The sequence below is a fragment of the Cydia amplana genome, chromosome 18 (genome assembly GCF_948474715.1).
Source record: "Cydia amplana chromosome 18, ilCydAmpl1.1, whole genome shotgun sequence".
Lineage (NCBI taxonomy): Eukaryota > Metazoa > Arthropoda > Insecta > Lepidoptera > Tortricidae > Cydia > Cydia amplana.
This window is the reverse complement of record NC_086086.1, coordinates 13,039,690-13,060,163: the sequence shown is the minus strand read 5'-3', so window position 1 is coordinate 13,060,163 and position 20,474 is coordinate 13,039,690. Positions and strand designations below refer to the sequence as shown.

At 36.6% G+C, this 20,474-nt stretch overlaps 2 protein-coding genes across 2 annotated transcripts in view; both read left to right on the top strand.

The window, feature by feature from the left end:
• LOC134656319 (organic cation transporter protein-like) overlaps positions 1-20,474 on the top strand; it is a 48,320-nt gene that overhangs the window by 16,339 nt on the left and 11,507 nt on the right. The window contains exon 3 of the mRNA XM_063511830.1: positions 12,928-13,183. Coding sequence (XP_063367900.1) covers positions 12,928-13,183 — 256 coding nt within the window. The remainder of the gene's footprint in view (positions 1-12,927; positions 13,184-20,474) is intronic.
• Positions 15,394-16,020, top strand: LOC134656546 (uncharacterized). Its single transcript, XM_063512106.1, has one exon. The coding sequence runs from the start codon at positions 15,394-15,396 to the stop codon at positions 16,018-16,020; it is 627 nt and encodes a 208-aa protein (XP_063368176.1).

Sequence of the window (20,474 nt, the reverse complement as noted above, 5' to 3'; positions counted from 1 at the left end):
CGGGGTGAGGTGGGATTGCCTGTTTATCGTCAAAGTTATGAAATGGAACTACCCAAAATAAAATAAAAACTAAAATACAAACGTCCGGAACCCTCATTATACACACCATTCAGTTTGCATATGTAAAAATAAAATGTTATCGAGGTTTGAATGTCAGTTTTGCCCCTACTCACCCCATTTTACGGTACCGTGTCTTGAACGGGGCAGCTTCGCGAAGTGCCTCCGCTGTGGCACCTGTTGTTAACACTTGAATCCTTCTCTACGCTCACGATTCAATTTACTCCCGCGCCGTAAATATGTCCTTTTGCTCCCTTGTGACACAATCAAGTATTTGTTTGCAATAAAGAGTAATTGTACGAACCTCGAATAAATTCAGATAATATTGATGCCGGAATTCAATACTTCATTATCATTTTCATTACCTGACTCGCGTTTGACCTCCCTTCATTTTAATTATCAAAGTAATATGTCATCTCTAAACAATAAAACACGAACTACAGGAATTATTCGTTACGATAATTAATATAAGAAAAAATATCAAAGGTTTTCCTTTTTTCTCTATTTATGGAATATCACAATATCACAATAAGTTGATATAAATAATAGATGAGAATTTAATTATCTGCAATAAAATGTAGATTTAATACAGGGAATTGTTTGCAAGGCCTTGATACTTGTTCTGATTGTAATATCTGATTGTAATATCTGATTGTAGTATGTTTTGGTATGATCTCTCATCTGTCAAAAGTGACATTTCTGGTTGAAGAAATGTCATTTCATTGTTTACATTGACAGGTCATATCCATAACAAATTCTAGCTTATTCAACTTCAACATTTATTCAGCAAATAGGCTACAAGAGCACTTTTACACGTCAACATTGAATTTACATACAAGCAAAAATAATAATAATGATACATCAACAATTATTAAATACAACTACAACTATCAAATCAAACTAACGTAATACAATTACTTAGAGATGTATAAGGTCTCTTAATGTCGAATTACATAAAAAAACTATAATAATAATATTAAAATAAAAACAAAACAGATACATGGAAAAAAACTAAACTTATTTAGAGGTGTAAATGTCTCTAAGTGTCAGAACTAAAAAATAACATAGTTCATTAAATTATCCTTAGAGATGTATAGGGTCTCCAAGAGTCAGAATCCTCTATGATTAACACATTACGAGAAAAAAAAACATACGAGAACCGAATGAGGCGTCTCACTGCAATTAAATTAAAAAATAAAGTTACTAAATATATTCGTGTTAGCTTAATATTGTTAAGTACTTACCTTGGGAGTCGCATCACATCATGGAGACTAGCTAACTCTGTGGTGTGTTGTATTTGGTCACACACAGCAATCTACTAAAACTTCAATTTACTTGGTACTAAGTAAATAGCCCGAGGCATTGAGCCCGAGGAATGTTTTTCGATCAAAGCAGCGATACTCAACCTGCGGCCCGCCGGGATTTTTTAAGGTGGCTCGCCAGGTGATCTTTCCTCTTACTTATATTACCGCGCCCGAGAATATCTAATCAATATCATATTTCAAATCTGAACAGTCCTCTCCACATGTCTTATGCAAGAAAATCTGCTACAGGAACCACGTGTGCCTAACTAAAAATATTATGCCTTACCGGAATTTCTAACTTATTACCTATACATGAGCACGATGTGTGTTTCATATTACCTGAATCATCTATTGTCGGATACTGGCCTTTAGATTGTACAGTTTCATTGGACGTATGTACTGTTATTTCCTGGTTGGAAAGAGTCTTTTTACAGCTCGAGGGCAGAATAATGGGTGAATAGGTGGGAATGTTAAGGCGTAATGTGTATCAGACTTTCTAGGCTGCATCTAAGATCGTATGTGAAAAACTTATCTTCTTAATCCCTCTCCTTAAAGGATTTTTCTGTTCTCCGTGCGGAAAGCGTCAACTTTCGGCTCGCTGTGCTTAACGAAGTAACTAAGAAAGCTTCAGATCACATGATTCCCTGTGATCTGGGACATTTCTTACTTTACTGCTAGGTATGTATATATTATTTTTTTGTGTGATAGAGCGCTAGTATTCGAGACCATTACCTGTCAAACTTAGGTTAGAATATGAACCAAGAAGACCATCAAATCTATGCGATTGTAGATTGTAGTAGTAATATATCGTCTATATAATTATATTGTACCAACGCAGCGGGCTGCCCAAGGTCATCGAGAATATTAGTCGCCTTAACAATAATATATTTTCGCCTCGCTCGCCTGAGTCCTCTAATCGTTTTCATAGCAAATGATCTACCGTTTTGTTATTATGACAGGAAAAATTATACTTGCGTTATTGTCAACCTCGGCTATAAATTTAAACAAAATTGCTGGTTTTTCCATTGTTTTATGAGGGTCAATTTCACCAAACGAGCATTTTTGTCTAATTCCCATGGAATTTTGAAATACTAACATTACACAAAAAAAATTATGCTGATAATTTGATAAAAAATATAATAAACATTAATTTTCTTATGGGGTAAAAATATTCATAAAACTATAAAAGTTATTTCAATTTCAAATTTTGGTCAGGGCACGGGAATTAGTGTGTCCATGGGAATTAGATTTTACTAGCACGGAAATTAGAACATGGCACAGGAATTGTTTTCTTAACTTATTTTGGTAGTTAAAACTATTATTTATGTATATTTTAATCTACAATAATGTACTTTAACCATACTGAAGCGGCATCGAACATATTTACCTTCTTTAATATTAGTTTCGGACGACAAATCTACGAAAGTATGATACACTAAAAACTACGTATTTGACTAATCGTTTCCTTGATTTTAATGGCAACTAATCTCTCTTTCTTAGTAAAATGTACATATTTCAAAACAATACCTACTTACATACATACATACATACAAAACTATTCATTAAATTAAAAAGTGTCATGATGTATCTGCATGTAGATAGGCAGTGTATGATCTGGTATATGGCCGTATAGGAAATGATACTAAGAAATAAGTAAATAGGGGCACAGTGAGAAGAAGTTATTGTGTAAGTTAATCTGAAGAAATCGAATATGCTGCCTTCATAAATTCATAACACAAAAAATTGTTTGACCACATATGAGGTAAGGTAGGGTAAGACTATCACAGACAGACAGACATGACGAATCCATAAGGGTTCCGTTTTTTGCCATTTGGCTACGGAACCCTAATAAGGTATCTAATAGTATTACGATTTTAATACCCCCTGGCACTGACTAAAATAACCGACTTGGTTTCCCATTACATCTCAAAACTTTTTTGTAGTAGAAGAACTGCGTTGCGAGACTTGCATCTTTTTACATGTAATGTTTTTGATAGGATCCCATCTCTTTTTGTAGGCTGTCCTTCTTTTCAGGTAATCATACCCATACCATACTGATACTATGTATACAAATCTTTATTCATACTCACATCGTACGTCGTAGTGTACCTTTACTTTCCCTACTAATTGTAAGAACTAAAAGGTAACGTTGTTATCGCATATATTTCTATGGGATTACAAACTTATTTATGCAGTTATTAGATCTTTAGAACGTGACTAATATTACAGTATTATTAGATTTTTATTGGCTTAAAAAGCTAAAACCAAATTACGTTTCAAATTTGGGTATGCTAGAAGTACCTTAAAATAATGATGATCGTGAGTGATTGTGTCAGTGACAAAACTAAGGGATTGTAAAGTGCATTAAATGTTATTTTGATAGAATGTTATTGAGATTTGATGGTACGGCCGTGCCACTTTGTTTTGCTCGACTTGGCGGCGGCACTGCCGTGCCCCCAGATCCTTTGTCCTTCCCCGGGCCTCAAACTATCTCCATGCCAAATATCATCAAGATGATATTGGTTCAGCGGTTTAAGCGTGACGAGATAACAGACAGACAGACAGAGATACTTTCGCATTTATAATATAGTAAGAATAGGATATATATTTATTTTTTCTTGTATTAGAAAAGCTAATTTATAACAACTAATCTATTAAACGAGCAATTCTTGTATATATTTCGGGGATCTCGGAAACGGCTCTAACGATTTCGAATGAAATTTGATCATATATGAGGGTTTTTTGGGGTGAAAAATCGATCTAGCTAGGTGTTATCTCTGGGAAAACGCGCATTTTTGAGTTTTTAGGTAGGTATATGTTTTCCAAGCAAAGCTCGGTCTCCCAGATATTTAAACTTTATACGGTATACGCTGTCAGCTGTCAAATTTACAAAAAAAAAACATTGCAAATTTGATTCATTTTGTTTCATGTAACCTTAGGTACAGGTATTATAATATGTAATAATTCCAGAAATATTTTTATGTTTATATAATATTTTAATGTTATAATATGATCAATGAATAAGGTAAGGTGGGGCAAGACTAACAGTACAAGGATTCCATACAAGTGATAGTCTTACCCCGGTGTCGTCTTACCCCACCTTACCTTACGTATTAAAATTGCCCGGGTTATTCGGGTCCACCCTGTATGTACTATAGTACTTATACTAAAAAACCGTTCACAAATTTTTGTGCATTCTTTAAGATTTCCTTAAATGCAAAATAGAAAGATATACGTCATATTATTATTACATATAATATATATTCAATGCCAATATACATAAATGTAATAATAATATGACGTAAACATTGCCAATTAACTTAAAGTGCCCCCAATAAAAGATTTGTTGACAATAAATGTAATACTTTCTAATTCCCGTGCCACTTAATCAGCTGTTTTAGGTAAATTTGCTATGGGAATTAGGGCACGGAAATTAGAATTCGTAATAAAAAAATTCGCCAAAAATTTAAATCGTGTTTGACCAAACTGTTATGTTATCGCTTACATAAAGATACATAAAGGGCTCCTAAATATGACAATTGTTATTGAAAAGCTATGTGGAAAATAAAATTTATAAGGGGCATCGAAATTAGAAAAAAATTGTCGCCCACCCGGATTCCGAAATACTTACGCGATTTGCTCAAACACGCGACGGCTTGACGTACATCCGTTTGCTTTGAAAGACAGCCGAATACTGCCAGTACAGGTGAGGCGGGACACGAGGCGGTTCAAATACAGACGTCGGCTGTCAGAGCCCTGTGAGTTTTGCCGACGAAATTGTACTCGCGCGCTCGGACAAAATTTAAACATCGATCACGAGTTATTTACCACAATGAAGTTAATAGTGTATGTGCTCAGTGATAGTAAATATCATCTAGTTTAAGTATTTGACACTAAATTAGTGATACTAATGTAGAATTTTTCGTAGGATTTTTCATTATGCTCAAAAGTAGATTCCGGACAGGGCACGGGAGCAGTAATTTGAGCCTTTAGGTATTTTTAAGTGTACTCTAAAAACCAATTAATCAGTGAATTCATATGGAACTCGGTGTGAAAGTGTGACTTCTTTATGTAAAAAAAAAATGGTAAGTATTATCTGATGCTAACCCGCGATTTTCATCACGGACAGAAAAAAAATCGTGTTCAGAAATTGACCCATGAAAAGTGTTTTTTGTTAAGTTTCAACGCCTCGATAGAAAAACCGGAACAATGCGGCAGTAATTTTGTAAAAAATTAATGGTTTTTGATTCTGAATATAAAATAATTCGTAAAATATGGTTATTTCGAAGTTTTTGCAAAAACCCGGTTCCGATCCCCGTAACTTTTAGGCATCGCACAATGCCCGCGAAATAAAATTGTATTCAATGAAAATATTCCCAAATGAAGCTAGAATAGATAGAAAAAACCAGGAGCAAGCTATACACAACACCTAAAAGGAAAAGCAAATATCAAGGGACCTAAAGAACCTGGGTGCGTAGCCAACGTGCAATCGTTAACGCTCCGTAGAGAACGAAACGCACTGTCACTGTCGCACTAGTGTGAAAGATTGATTAGTGAGAGATGACTAGATACAATATGCTACGGAGCGCTAACGATTGGCACCTTGGCTCCGCGCCCTGGCCGAGGACCGCGAAAACTGGCGTATACTCCACCGACAAGAGCCATTGTGGCCCTAAATTATGATGATGATAAAATAGAATCCGTTAATTATTTAACTTATTCCATTCATACAGAGCACATTGTTCATGCAACGAAATTCCATGCATTAATAAATTCTCACATATTACTTTAGGTAAGCGTAAATAACTTAAATTGTTACTGTTAATTAAAAGCCTTTTAACTCATGGTATTAAATATCTTCAAATAAAACATGCAAAGCTACATAAATTATAGGAAATAATATTGGTTGTTAACATTTTCAGGAGTATTTTGTGTACCTACCTACATACTAATACATTTTGAATAATACATTGAGACGAAGAAATGAAAGCATGAAGATTGTTTTACACTAAACATGTTATTGATTCTAAAATACACAACGTTCGCTTAAGAGTTTATTAAAATCGTATAATTCGATGGAAAATTCCATTATAGGTTTTTATCGACTTCAAATCAAAGATAAAAATGTATGCAGTCTTCCTTAACTTTTTGTGAGCTTCTAGACAGAACAACAGGTTTCTTTTGTATTTATTATCTCGGGTTATTAGATTTATCATAAAAACCGGTGGTGCTTAGCATCCAATGCTCTTGAAGGGAACCAAATATTCATAATCTCGTGTAAGGCCTGAGAAGACGCCCGAAGCGGAGCGTGCGGCGGGGCGTGCAGCGTGGCGTCGGGGTCAGGAGTAATTTGAGCAGCGTGTACTAAGGCCGCTACTATACGCTTGCATTTATTTAACATGCACGCCGCACGCCCCGCCCCGCTGCACGCCCAACTCGAGCGTCCACTCAGGCCTTACTCTTACTCTTAGTGTAAGGCCTGAGTGGACGCTCGAGTTGGGCGTGCAGCGGGGCGGGGCGTGCGGCGTGCATGTTAAACAAATGCAAACGTATAGTAGCGGCCTTAGTGCACGCTGCTCAAATCACTTGTAAGCCCGATGCCACGCTGCACGCCCCGCCGAACGCTCCGCTTCGAGCGTCCACTCAGGCCTTACACTAAGGGTTTGGATTGGATTATACTATAAACCCAACGACGAAACGATATACATAGATTCAATTGTTACACAGTAGTCTTCAAATCTTTACGAAAATATGCGTAAAAATTAACTTTAAATATTTTCTTGCGCTTTCAATAACTTTTTAATCGGCCAAACCTCATAAAAAGGAGGTGCATTTTTGCTAAAGACTCCATAGCAACAAATCGTACATATTATGTATTAACATGTTTTAATTAGCCCATTGTCACTGTGGCCTCTTTGAGACCTTGAATTGTGAGATTTCAGAGCAGGATTAATAAATAGATGAAGCATAAAATTTAAGCTTTAAATTTGACAAACCAAGACACCTACCTATAACTATATAGAACCATCCAGTTTGGAAATTCCTGCTACGGTAAAAAAGACACGACCAAAGACACGTTATCTGCTAAAGTAACAAACCACTTATCTCCTCCAAATGAGTTAAGGGATTTGCAACTTTTGATATTGATGCCTAAAGTTGCTAATCGTAACGTCTTGAAATGGAGTTACGAGGTTTGCGGTTTTGGCCGAAGTGATGGTATGACTATATCGGGTATGAGCCTTAATTCTGCTGGTCAATTTATGATCAAATGCAAATCAAATTGAATGTCAGTTGATGCACATACTTTGGCACTAGAACGAGCTAATTCCAATCGGGGTCCCTTTGTTTCCCATAAAGTTTCACGTCATAATGTATTGTTTGTCATATTATCATTAGTCATAAAACTGAAACCGTTTACTTTTCAGGATATTCGTGAGGTTATCCTATAGATAGGTTAGGTCAGGTTAATAGGTTCGTTTTATGGCAATCCTGAAAAGTGACGCGTTTCTGACCCAAATGAATTATGCCTAACGAAAATGCGGGCAAACAATACATTATGACTTAAAACTATTTGGAAAACAATAGAGACCCATTCCAATCCAATACAAGTATGATTATATTCAGTCGAGATGAATTTTAAGATCAAGTTTACAATGTTTACAATCAACTTGGCCGCTATCAATTACCTGTGGCAGGTATTAGAATCGCTGAGGCAGGAGAAAAAATAATCTTTGATAATTTTGCATAATTTTGACGCGCTTGCACAAACTTAGGTTAAATTTATTTTAAACGAATTGAATTCCTTACCATGCTTTTAATTTATTTTCCTCGAACTTGACCTAATTCAAGGTCACGTGACTCACGTGCATGCACTTGCATCTGCAAACCAATTACTTGCATCGGCTCCAAGTGCCATAATTGAGACTTCGCGCAGTTTCGCCCGCCTATTATTTTTACGAGCCAGCAACTACGCCGATTAAAATGGAATTTCTTTGACGAATCGATTTTTGTCCGTAATTCAGTTTTCTTGAACTGCGTGTTTAAATTCATTTTAACCATGAAATAGATTTACATAAGTAGGTAGGTCAGGATTTTCCTCGCACAGAAAACACACACACACAGTTTTAGTTTTAGCTATCGCACGGTTTTTTTTCTGCAGAGCTATATAATTTATATAGCTCCGTCCTTTAGCGATTCAGTTTAGGTACTAAACAGAATCGCAATAAGGACATCATGGTCAGGCCCCAGGTCACAAAAAATGCCGAAGACTGTGCGAATGGAGAACGATTGTCAGACCCTGGACTCCTGGAAGCTAAAGCAGAAGATGGAAGCACGACAAATGCTAAGATAAAGAGATACATAAAGATAGAGAGGTCTAAACAGTTTAATTTCGAGAAAGGTAGATAACGTTTCGTATAATCGCCTGGTGGTAAGGGATTTATGTCGCCCATGGACACCTGCTACAAGATAGAGAAAGATCTCCACCTGCTACACCAGACTCTGCTCCTGATCAGAGGGAATGGAAGTGCGTTGCCAGCCTTTAATATGAGAGTATGCTCTTTTCATGAAGATTTGAAGGTCGTATAGGTCGTATCAGATTGAACTTAGAGGCAATTTCATCACACGTTGGAAGCTATCATTGAAATTTGGAAATCATTTATTACTGGACCTCATTGGTGACATAGAATGGTCATATATATGCACTAGAAAATCGATTTTCGAAGTTCCCCTTATTTTCGATCCTTATTCTCAAACTTTGTCAATGGTTTAAACCGTTACCTAAATACCGTAAAACCACCAAACTATAGTCCAAAAGCTCCGAAATGAAAACGATACGATAGTTGTAAGTGTAAAGTTAGGTTGTTTTACGGCACATTATTAAACATTCTGGCAATCTTAACTTACAGAGAACATACTATACCTACTTACTATACATATATTTATCATACTTTTTACACACTACAAACCAAAACAACTGAGTTGGCGCTAAGGTTAAGAATGTTTGTATTAATTTAACGAAACTAAGTCTCAAGATCTCCAGACTTTGCTAATTAACCGCCACATTTGCCAACTTCACTCAAGTTATATAATTAACACATTGAAGATACGCAGACGTTTTGATTCTAGTGTCAAAATGACTAGGAGGTCGATTTTAATTTAACAATTATAGCTGGTCAAGCAGATCTTGTCAGTAGAAAAAGGCGGCAAATTTGAAAAATGTAGGCGCGAAGGGATATCGTGCCATAGAAAATTTGAATATCGCGCCTTTTTTTACTGACAAGATTTGCTTGATCAGCTATAGTTATAGCTTCAAACTGGTTTTGATACGACCTTGATGAGCGTCTTGGTGATTGGCGCGCATCACACGCACAACTTTGACTTCATTTCGCCTGCACCAACCAGTGTCATCGTTTTCCAAAGTCGCAGAATAATATCAAAACCGTAACAAATTGTTAAATCTGAATCGTGCCCCAGAATGTGAGTGTTAGTTGCCACAAAATATATAAGAATAATTTGTTAAGACGGCGGCGGCGTATAGTGCGACATAAAATAGTAGAAATTAAATAAAATGGAACTAAAAATAATCCATACTAAATTTTTGCCATGTTTAAGCATTAAACGTCAGAAATGTGACAGTTACGTATAGGAAGTGGCGCCCTCATTTATTTTATACAATTTCTTGTCGGAGTATAAGACTATATCACTCTTTAATAAGACGTATTTATTCTGTTACTCTATTGCAGTTTTAACCTAATTCTGTATAATGAAACAGAGGAAAGATAATTATTATCTTACGTGCTTCAAAGATATCCTTTATATTACCTTTAATTAACCAGAATTATCGTAATAGTTTACTTTAGTAGGAAACAATGTCCTGTTGTAGTAGGTAACCTAATTTGTTGATGATATATCTTTCGCGTTAGATACATTAAACTTCGAGACATACATATAGATGGTCAACCAAATCTTGTTAGTAGAAAAAGGCGGCAAATTTGAAAAATGTAGGCGCGAAGGGATATCGTCCTATAGTATAGTAATTTGAATTTCGCGCCTTTTTTTTACTGACAAGATTTGGTTGACCAAGTATAGTACATAGGTAGGTACATCCCTCTAAATCTTATACTTCCGGTCTGATCCTTCTCAAGTTCGAATGAATAAAAAAAAATGAATTACATTCTTGTGAGATGAACAATGATTTAGGTTAAGTATTTCTCAAGATATCGTCTAACAACTATGGAACTTTAGAAACATAAACAGTGCACCCTTACTTGACGGTCAGACCCCTATATCACCGAACTGACATGTGTCGGCAAAGTATGTCGGCCGACAATTCGACATGTGTCAAGTGACAGGTGACAAGTTCATAGAAAAGTTGTGCCATATGTCGCGGACAAATGTTCCGTGAAACAGAGGAAATTTATCTAAGTTGACATATAAATAAATAAATAAATATTATAGGACAATCTTACAGAAATCGATCAAGTCCCACGGTAAGCTCAATAAGGCTTGTGTTGTGGGTACTTGACGACGATATATATAATATATAGATACATATAAGTATTTAAATACATAGAAAACATCCATAACTAAGGAACAAATATTTGTGATGAACACACAAATAAATGCCCTTACCGGGATTCGAACCCGGGACCTCCAGCTTCGTAGGCAGGGTCACTACCGACTAGGCTACGGAGGGCGTTAAATATATATATATATATATATCATATATGTACCTATTTGTAGAAATGTTGGTATTGACATGAGATAAGAGCACACTGTCTTGCTTGCGTGACAATTTGTCGAGTTTTGTGATTGGGTGTCCCTCATATTGGTTTGTAATAGACCTAAAGTCTGAAATGACAGTTAATAGTATGAACATGAAATGTCATTTCATACTATTAACTGTCATTTCAGTGTACCGAATAAAAAAATAGACTTTAATTTACATTATGCCTGTTCTTTGTTATTATCAAAATAATTACGAGACTTGGAGTTCCTTAATTTCGTCGACCTCGTTCTAAGGTCGTAAGTTCCTTAAAAGTTCTTGCCGCGATTCAAACAAACTCCTAATTAACAGGAATTAATTGAGCTCCTTCATTAAAATCTACTTTCCGTTTCTTAAAAACAAAAACAATTCTTATTTTCTCATGAGGACTTTTCATAAAAATCATTTAACACATGTAGACACACATTACTCTTGAGTATACCTACTATGTATTACTGTAAGATGATACTAGTTGTTTATTGTGTTCGTTCACGCTTTTTTGCACCAATCAACAATTCAACATTCATCATTCACCACGGTGGAAACATAAGCGGGGTTATTTCCTGTACGCAGGTTAAAAGCAATGTACTTCGTGAGCCTTCCATTTATAAATAATTGCCCATGCGCACAAATTTTAGCAAATTCTGCTATAGGTACTGCAAAACTACCAGCGGTGGCAGCATGATTCCATTTTTATCGCATGTCACTATGCCTGTCACGGCTGTCACTTTCGCACTTACGTACTTGTTAGATTGTGATACAGGAATGGTGACAGGTGATAAAAATGCAACCGTGCTACGGCCGCAGACTACCTAACAACTTTTAGCTTATTAATTTACTCGTACTTCCTGGTTTATTTATGGCAAAATTTATTTAGTGCAGTTGGCCATATTGCAAACTCGTTAAACCTGATGAATTAAGCCTTACAGGCCAATTCGAACGTACACTGAAACACTGATATGATCAATGAATCCGCACTTATATTACTTAGCAATGTAATATTTAGGAATTGCCGGCTTTGTGCTTCTAAACAGCCTCCTGTCACTCGGCCTTTAACAATTCTTATTTCCTATGTAGTAGTGTTATGTGTAGTAGTTGTTTACTACACTAGCTTCTGCCTACGACTTTATCTGCATAGAATGATTTCTGTGATGAAAGTATGCCCTATCCCAGGAAGGTCCCGGGGCTCAAATTATCTCCTATCTATTATTTATTTATTAATTATACCAAATTATCTACGCTTACACGTCAAGAATTACAGAGGTTATTAAATTATACAACGGGACTTAATCGCACACATGGAATCCAGTCATTAGTAAATGTAAGCGTAAACGAATATCGACAGTCGATAAATCGAATATCGTTAGTGTTGTGTGTCGACAGAGTGACATCCCTAGTGCGCAAAACGTTCAAGCGGATAAACAAGACCAAGTGCGGGTAGTTCGAAAAACTCGCGCGGTTAGACGATGCTGATGTCAACTTAAGCCAGTCTTCTCCGAGACCACGGGGACAACGCCGTCCTCGAAACGTCGGAGGTAAATCTTAAAACTTAGATACGCGATTAAGTCCCGTTGTATAATTTAATAATGTGTAAAAATCGTGAAAGTTTAAATCAGTGTAATTACAGAGGTGTTGTAGGTATGGAACAATGCGCTAAAAGTAGCTGTCACCCTGAAATACTTTTATAAAAGAGAAAGAAATAGGTACACCGCTACTTTTGATACTGATTGTGCCTAGATAGGCACAGTTACTTTCGTGTTCTAATATTAGTAGGGATATTAACATGATCTTTTGTTCCAGTTCAACCTGGCCTGCCAAGACTGGAAGCGGACCCTAGTCGGCACGGTCCACAACGCCGGTTTCTTCGTGTCCATTCCCCTCACCGGACTAATCTCGGACAAGTTCGGCCGCCGGCTCGCCGTGGTCTTTGCGTGCGTGTCGAATGGCGTGTTCGGGTTGATTCGGGCGCTGTCGGTCAACTATAACATGTTCGTTGTGTTCGAGTTTTTGGAACCAGCATTCGGGGGTGGGGTGTATACTGCGTGTTTTGTGCTCGGTGAGTTTTACAGAGTTTTATTTATTTACTTACGGCGTTATTCATAAACGTCTGCTAAGTTAATCAGCTGATGATCGTCGTTTGTCCCTCTCTATGGCATAACGACAGATAGGGATAAACGACGATCATCAACTGATTAAGTTAGCAGCCGTTTATGAATAACGCCAATCTTAAAGCAATTTATCAAAAAAAGATTAGTGTGGCACTGACATAAACGCTATCGAGAACGTAACTTACATACTTTCTATGCATCTCGCTCGTACTCGCATATTAGTGCGAGCGAGATGTATAGAAAGTAAATAGACGTTAGCGTATATGTCAGTTATATTAGTAAATCAATTCGTAATATATGCGAAATGGTCAGAAATTAATCGACAATCTATTAAACAGAAATTGCATTTTAATAGAATTAGCTATACATCGAGTCTGAATGTACAATCAATAGTAACACAATCAAAAACCCATCAACCAGTATAGGTAATTGACAATCAAAATGGTGAGAATATGTAGATTAATACAACTATAAAGGGGAGCATCCACCAACTCTGAGCGACATAGAGAGAGGTCCGAGGATGTTTCTATAAAGGTGTAGTTCGGACAAAAATCCGGACAGCAACATTGATTTTGACATTAACGGCAGCAATGCAGTCGACAGCTAAAGTACCTAGTTATTACACCGCAACATTACTATCAACTGCATTGCCGAACATGTCAAAAACAATGATACTGCACAGGTTTTTTTACATTTGCGGCAGCAGTGCAGTCTGCAGCAATGTCGTGCCACATCACTGTAGCAGTAATGCTCATGTAGTCTGAATCCAATCTATACCTATACCATACCTATACCTACACCTTATTACAAAAGGTCCACCGATGGACAGTTAACAGTGTGGGCGATGGTACCTTTAGTGATGATCCCACTTCTTTGCTGCTGGTAAAATCTGGCATAACCATGTCTGAGGCTAGCGTACACTAGGCTCTTTACAGTCTTTACTCTACACCTTGTAGGTAGTGATAATATTGACAAACACCATAATTGCAAACCACAATATGACGTAGGTTGTTTTGAAGGCGTGGCAACTTGATTTCTTATTCACGATAATATGCTTTACTACCCATAACCATTAGATGTCTGGTCTTCGGTCACTCAGAGTTTCTAACATATCTTGGTGTCAAGTTAAAATGGTGAGTAGTGTTAGAGTATACATTATTTTAAGATTTTATGAATGAAACGGTTGTTTTCATACGTAAACTGGTTATCGATCCTTTCCAATGTGATTTCGAGGACAAATCATAGCAAAATATACGCAAATAAGGAAGAATGAAAATGAAATAGCAGAGGTCAGTTAATGCGGACGTTAGCAATCGCTTGTTTATAATATAAATAATGAAATATGTTAATTAAACGCATCTGCAAAAAGTAGTTCTGGTGATAAATAAATAAAAAAATGTTATTTGCGTATTAAAACGGAATCAATGCGAATTTCAATTTCAATTAGTTAGATGAGTTTCGGCTATAAGCCGAGTCGTTCCTAGTTGGAAAAGTACGAGTAATTTGTTAAGAGCAAATGCGAGCTGATATTTATTGAAAAACCTCGATTTTGTGTTTTCTTTCCGGACTATGCCCAGCACCAAAATTGAAACTGTTTTAAATGTTTTTGTTAAATATAATTACCGGATTACCGGATTATCGGAACTTATGTACGAAATATCATTTGATATTTACCAGGCGCTTTTCGGTGAAGGAAAACATCGTGAGGAAACCGGACTAATCCCAATAAGGCCTAGTTTACCCTCTGGGTTGGAAGGTCAGAAGATGTCAGTTGCTTTCGTAAAACCTAGTGCCTTCGCCAATTCTTCGGATTAGTTGTCAAGCGGAGCCCTAGGCTGCCATGAACCGTGGCAAAAATGCCGGGACAACGCGAGGAAGATGATGATGATAATATCGTATTAACCACCATCACTTTCTTAGGTGAAATTGCACTACAGACGAATGAAAGTGCGACTATCTTAGGCCTGTAGGCCTAGCACATGATTGGCGCGACAGTATCTCGCCCGCGAGATAGACAAGGTACCCGTCTTTTTCTAACTGTGTTAAGGAAAAGGAAGCCCTGCGCGCTGAGCTACCAATAATTTTGCGCCAACATCTTGAAGCTGAGCTCGTACCTATTAAAGCAGACCTGAAAAAGTTGCATGATTCTGTTAATTTCATGAGCAACCAATATGATGATATTCACCCCACCATCACGACCTTAAATAATAATATAAAAACTTTAAACAACGAGCGCCATGAGCTTCTTTCAACGATTACTGGCCTTACAGACCGTCTCAACCAAATAGAGCAGCATATGAGAGACTGCAATGTGGAAATACAAGGTATACCCGAGGACAAGAATGAGAACCTAGTAAACACAGTACAACACATCGCAGAGGTAGTCTCCTGCAGCATGTCGGACGTCGATATCCTTCACTGCACCAGAGTCGCCAGTCAAAATAAGGAAAACAAGAAGCCTCGCACTATCATCGCTAAACTACGCAGCACACGCTGCCGCGACGAGCTACTGTCAGCCGTCGGGCGCTTCAACAAGACCAAGGCCAGGTACCAGAAGCTCAACTCGTCAGTACTGGGCATCGGAGGTCCCGCCGTGCCTGTCTACGTGTCCGAGCATCTGTCCCCGGTGAATAAGACTCTTCACTGGGCTGCGAGGAAGAAAGCTACGGAACTCTCTTACAAATACGTCTGGGTCAGAAACGGATCAGTGTTCTTGCGTAAAGACGATAACTCTAGATATAATATAATCGTCAAAACACAACAGATGCTGGATTCTCTTCAGTAAAGTGCAATTTTTTGTTAATTATATCCTTAATTACTTTTATTATGACTAGTTATCCAAATAGTATTAATAATATTAATATTTACTATCAAAACATACGAGGTATGAGATCCAAAGTCTTGCATATATATAAGTCTATTTTAGCCTACGATTATGATGTAATATGTTTGTGCGAAACCTAGCTTGACAATTCTATTTCATCGTCAGAATTTATTGACCCACGTTATACTGTTTATAGAAGAGACCGATCACTCGACTTCTTTAAAAGATTTAATAAAACCAACGGTGGCGGAGTATTAATAGCTGTTAGAAAATCTTTGATTTCTGAAGAAATTATTAACTGGCAATCTGACATTATCGAAGACATATGGATACGGATATATAAAGCTAAAGAAACAGCACCTCAACTTATGCGTAGTATACTTACCATCCTATCTTTCTAACGATGATTTATCTAGAGTATATGACTTATATGAATCCAATGTTCTTTCTACACAAGATGATCAAAACATTATAATCGGTGACTTTAATACTCCAGAACTTAGTACTCATATGCTTCAATGTTCCACACCATCCACATCAATAGGAAACACCAGAAACACCCTCCTAGCAGACTATCTCTCGAGCCGGTCTCACCCAGTTGAATCGAATAACCAATCACCTTAGCCGCATTCTTGATGTAGTATTGGTACAATCAGATATGTCATGTTCAATAACAGAAGCTTCTGCTATTAGTCGTCCTGATGCTCACCACCCGCCTATAGAAGTTAAATTATCCATTATGCCGTCATGCTCATTAAAAGATAATCCTACACTACAATACCAATTCAGAAAGACAAATTATGATAAATGCTTAGAACAGTTAAAATCAGTAAACTGGGAGCAGTACACTCACTTAATTATTTGGGAAATAATAGATAAGTGTACCCCAAAGCGAAAACATAAAAGCACCCAGTATCCTATCTGGTTTAGCAGGTCATTAATTCACATGTTTAAAGAGAAAGATAAATACCATAAAAAGTATAAAAAGTACGGAAATCCTCGCGACTACACTTTTTCTCTTTTACGAACTAGAGTTAAAGCCACACTTAATAACTGTTTTACAACTTATATTGATCGCACTGAAAATAACATAAAAACTAATATCAAGGCATTCTGGCAATACATAAAATCAAAAAATACAAGTGATGGAATTCCTTGCCGAATGCACTTCAATGATTCATACGCAAGCAATGGCACTGATATCAGTGCCATTGCTTGCGTATGAATCATAGAGGTCGGTTTAGAGTAGACTGAAGAAAAATAATTGGCAAATAAATTAGCTATATAGCTAATTTATTTGCCAATTATTTTTCTTCAGTCTACTCTAAACCGACCTCTACTCCATATACCGCTAAATTTCCTGGTGTCAATAACAATATCTCATCTATAATTATTACAGAATCGGAAATAAAAGCAGAATTAAAAAACATCGATATAAACAAGGGTCCTGGTAATGATAATATTCCTCCAATGCTCTTTAAAAACAATGTTCGTCGGCAATAGAACTTACTAATATTATTTAACAAATCCATCTCAGAAGGAGTTTTCCCTGCTCAGTGGAAGATTGCAAAAATTGTTCCCATACACAAAGCAGGTGATAAGTCGGATGTCACAAACTATAGACCTATTAGTGTACTTTGTTGCTTGTCAAAAATATTTGAAAGTATAGTTTACAAACATATCTATGCACACTTTAAACTTATAGCTAGTCCCAAGCAACACGGTTTTATGCAAAATCGATCAACTAACACTAATCTTATAAGCTACACTGAATATCTTAGCTCCGCATTTAATACACGTACCCAAATAGATTCCATTTACACAGACTTTGCTAAAGCATTTGATAAAGTAGATCACAATATTCTTTACACTAAAGCCGAACACATTGGATTGCACGGATCACTACTTAGGTGGCTAAAATGTTACCTCAGAAATCGCTCACAACTCGTTAAAGCCCGCGGCTATTATTCTATTCCGTTCCCGGCTAGTTCTGGTGTACCACAGGGATCCAATCTAGGCCCTCTTCTGTTTCTTATATTTATCAATGATTTGTTAGATAATATTACATGTAATACATTAGCATACGCCGATGATCTAAAGTTATTCAGTAAAGTAAATAGTATTGAAGATTGTCAGTTACTTCAAAAAGACATTTCTATGTTGAACGAATGGTGCTCTGAAAATAACATGACACTAAATGTAAAAAAGTGCAATGTTATTACATTCACTAAAAATAAAACTCCAATTGTGTTCGACTACACTATAGATCATACATCTCTATCTCTACATCGTGTCTCAGTTATAAAAGACCTCGGCATCTGGTTTGACTCAAAGCTCTCCTTTACAGCTCACTACAACTATATAGTAGAAAAAACATTTAGATTATTAGGATTCCTTTTTAGAACCATAAAACCTTTTAAGAATGCCAATAGTATTTTAATAATTTACCGCGCCTTAATTAGAAGCTCCTTAGAATACTGTTCCGCAGTATGGTCACCGCACTACAACACCCACATAGATCGCATCGAGTCTATCCGAAGAAAAGTAACCCAGCTCAGTTTTTAGTTCCAGCTGCTACAAATAACGTTTCACAACACAGTCCCCTGTCTCGTATATGCGCTTCTTACAATAAAATTTGTAATGCTGTAGACATTTTTCATTTAAGTTATAATAGATTTAGAAACAGTGTAATTAAATTATTACATACCTAGTTGAGTACATGATCTCACTGTCCATGATCTCACCTTAATTATAAGATTACAAATTAATTGTTAACTAAATAATATAATCTCTAATGAATGTTGTGCTTGGTAGTTATTGAAATGTAAATTTAGCACTATAAGTTTACTATAATATTAAGACGTATGTATCCAATTTAGATTTTGTTACCTCGCCTGGAAATAAATAAATAAATAAATAAAAAGGAAAGAGAAGGAGGAGAAAGATCTCGCAGGCGACATACGCGGCTGGAGGTCGATTCTAATTTAACAACTTGTTTTGGTTTTAAACTGGTTTTGATAAGACCATGACGATTGTCTTGGTGATTAACGCGAATTTCAGATGGAAACCTCCTTATTGTAGGTACTTGAAGCATAAGGACCATTCAGTGATGGAAAGCCGCAAATGTTTTAATTAAATCTAGTTTAATAATAATAAGGCCTTAGCAACAACCTTAGTTTCCGCTTCGTTAATTAAGCCTTTCAGGCAGCGGCACTTGGCGGTTTTTGTCACTTCCGGTCCGTTCTAGGCCCACTTTCTTATTACTGTATCTGCATGACTTACTTTTGTGTAAAAAGCCTTTGTCTATATTGAAGTAGCTATTTATCGTGTTTTTAAGCAAACTACACGCGGACATATTAAATATTTAAAAGCGAGCTCCTGACGACACTCATCGAGCAAAATAATACGAAAAAAAATATAGCACCAATATTTCGCCATTACATTATACTTGTCTGAGTTTAATGACCCCGATTTAAGTGAACAGTTAAGATTCAAGAACCAGAAGCGGTATTCGACTTTGCTTTTTGACAGCTTGTGACATATATTTATAATTTCTTTTTTTTCAAAAGTCCAGTTCAACACTCTATTAGGTGTTTCAATTTCAAATATCTTACTGTCAGTTCACTTGAAGCCAATATTATAGTCGGCATCACTTTGGTACTACGAAAAGTAGATAGATACGTAAAAGATAAAAAAATCTTGTGTGGCAAAAGTTTGCAAAAATCGCACTCTTTTCCTATCACATTGTGGGAACACTGGAAACCACATTGTGATAGGAAAAGAGTGCGAGAGTAATATGAACACAGAACAGGTTTTTAAACCCCCTTGTGTTAAGCGTGACATTTCAAAACCAAAGTAACATCAAGTGTCGCCACCAATTTTTTTTATTGACCTAACGAAAGCGATGGTGTCAGTTTCAGCTTGGGCGAAAATTCTTTCGTATGTCCAGATATTCTCCCCAACAGGAACATATCTCAGCCGTTCTTTCTAAAGTTTGGTGAGCAGGTTCGATAATGATATAGATTTTTTTGTCTATTCAGGTTTTTGGTTTTTTTAATGCCACTAGGTTAACGAGGTCTACAACTCAGCTTACAGAGCCACCAGTTTATTTTTATTGCATTTTGAACTGCAAAACAAACGAAGAATGTCATGAGCCATGATTAAGACAAGTAAAATAAACCTTTACAAGTAAAGTGCAAAAAATTAAGTGTACCGGCTTTCCAATAATTGTTCTAGATTCTTGAACTTGCCTCGTGGGGACAGCGACGTTAACTTCGATATAAATAGCCACTTAAGGGGACGGTATATGACGTTTTCGATTTAGAGCTCACTTTGTGCAATCAATTTGTTCAAGAAATGTTTAATAACTGCATTAAATTATACGTAAATTTGTTCACGAAGAAGCCGTGTACCGG